Raw genomic sequence first — 2,061 nt, 5'->3', positions numbered from 1 at the left:
CTGTAATTCCTGAAGAAGGGCTCATGCCCGAAACGTCGATTCTCCTGTTCCCTGGATGCTGCGCTTTTCCAGCAACACATTTTCAGCTCCGATCTCCAGCATCTGCTGTCCTCACTTTCTCCTGTCTGTAATTCACACAAGGTCACCTCACCCTGTCAAATAATCTCTGTGTCACCACTTTGCACCTCGGTTTTATTATCAACCTTCATGCGGGAGGAGAGGGAGGGGGCGGACGTGTAAAGGGTAGATGGTCGTGCATCTCATGATGCTGTGACGGGAGGGTGTGCTTTGTCCTCCTCTTCCTCTTTCTCTGGAAAGGGACGGTGCACTGAATGGTGTGCCCTGAACGTCATATGGGCCGTTCAGACTGCGATTGGCTCCAGTCGTCTCACCAGACAGATTGTTTTGACCGCTTGCCTGCCTGCGCCGTATGAATAGTCCCATTGCAGGATGTGAGCTAATGATTCCACACATACAATGTAAAGCAACTGACAACCTGCAAAGCGTCGCTTGCACAAAGTTGCCCTTCATTTTTACAGAAGGCTGGCATTTAATGGTGCTTTCATATTTGGGGCTACACAAAACTGGACGGTAAGGTCTTGCATTTGCTTATCGGGCGAGATTTCACTGCAACGAGATTTATTGTTTTCTTTTCAGTGAGTTGGTTATACTGTAACCCGGTGTGGCTTTGAGAAGTACAATAGGTATTTATTTTGTGTCCGGGGCGACAGGATGTTTTTGCCCGTAAATATTCCTTTCTCTGTTCAGGTTCCTAATTGTACGGCCAGCTCTCCTTATGTTTAAGGCCAGAATCCTGGCAGAGATAATCGTTAGTATGGAAAGCGAAACTAACAGATCAAGCCTGTTTCTTTGCCATTAACTCTTGAGATCATCTTCACTTACAATTCCGCTGCCATTCACATTGGCTGGGCACTTGGGATATCGTAGTGTTAGTATTTATTGGTGTTGCTGTGTCCATAATTTCACAAAAGTTTGGGACTTGGACAAGATGAGTTTTAGTGTCACTCGAATGAAGTCATTTCATAATACACTTTCCGTTTGCTCTTCACCCCAGCAGGGCCGTGGAGGCGCCGCCAATTTAATGTAATTCCTGCTACTTGCCCCCCAGTACCAAATGTCAAGGATTGAAGAAACTTGTTGGTCGTGCAGTTGCACCCGGGTACATCCGTCTGAAAGCAACGGCGCGCTGCTGGTGACAAAGGTCCACGAAATGATGACCATCGTCAGCTCGATCCTGGGCAGTGCCTACTGCTCCCTGGTCAGCGGGCACACCATGAACTTACTGCGGCGGGGCTTGGTGCTTTTCACTGTGGGAGTCTTTCTGGCCCTGGTGTTGAACCTGCTGCAGATCCAGAGGCACGTCACCCTGTTCCCCGAAGAGGTCATCGCCACAATCTTCTCTTCGGCCTGGTGGGTGCCACCTTGTTGTGGCACAGCAGCAGGTAAGCACAGGGGTACCGGGAGGGCCGTGCAGTTTAGGCCCATTACAGTTTGATGCTACAAAGTTGTTCAAGAGAATGACGTGCGGCAGATTTTGACTTCCATTCAATCAAAGGGCGCACTTTAAATATCAACAAGACCTATCTTAAATTATTATTTTATTTTAAAAAGAATATTTTATTACCTCTTGTATTATTGAAACAACAACGAGGCTTGAATTTGGAATACTAAATGTTTTGGAAGTCTCAATAGACGTTTTCAGTCTTTTAAAAAAAAACCATGCCAATCCTACTGTGTTCTTGCATTGGACATCTGTCACCAAACCTGGTAATTTAATGAGTTGTAAATACTAAAGCAGTTACACGAGGAGGTTGAACAGTTCATCCACTTTACTAACACCTTCCACCCCAACCTCAAATTTACCTGGACCGTCTCAGACTCCTCCCTCCCCTTCCTAGACCTCCCCATTTCTATCTCGGATGACCAACTCAACACGGACGTTTACTATAAACCGACTGACTCCCACAGCTACCTAGATTTCACCTCCTCCCACCCTGCCCCCTGTAAAAACGCCATCCCATATTCCCAATTCCTTCGCCT

General features: G+C 46.9%; 1 protein-coding gene across 2 annotated transcripts in view; it reads left to right on the top strand.

Moving 5' to 3' along the window:
* Positions 1-342: 342 nt before the first annotated feature.
* The window catches only part of insig1 (insulin induced gene 1), a 24,149-nt gene continuing 22,430 nt past the window's right edge, over positions 343-2,061 (top strand). Inside the window, exons 1-2 of one of the 2 annotated variants that reach the window (XM_043690719.1) lie at positions 343-591; positions 1,076-1,463. In XM_043690719.1, coding sequence (XP_043546654.1) covers positions 1,136-1,463 — 328 coding nt within the window. In that variant the 5' untranslated portion in view covers positions 343-591; positions 1,076-1,135. The remainder of the gene's footprint in view (positions 592-1,075; positions 1,464-2,061) is intronic. The other variant, XM_043690718.1, reaches the window with a different exon arrangement.

The sequence above is a fragment of the Chiloscyllium plagiosum genome, chromosome 5 (assembly GCF_004010195.1).
Source record: "Chiloscyllium plagiosum isolate BGI_BamShark_2017 chromosome 5, ASM401019v2, whole genome shotgun sequence".
Taxonomy (NCBI): Eukaryota; Metazoa; Chordata; class Chondrichthyes; order Orectolobiformes; family Hemiscylliidae; genus Chiloscyllium; species Chiloscyllium plagiosum.
The sequence above is the reverse complement of the archived record's forward strand: the minus strand, read 5'-3'. Positions and strand labels throughout refer to the sequence as shown.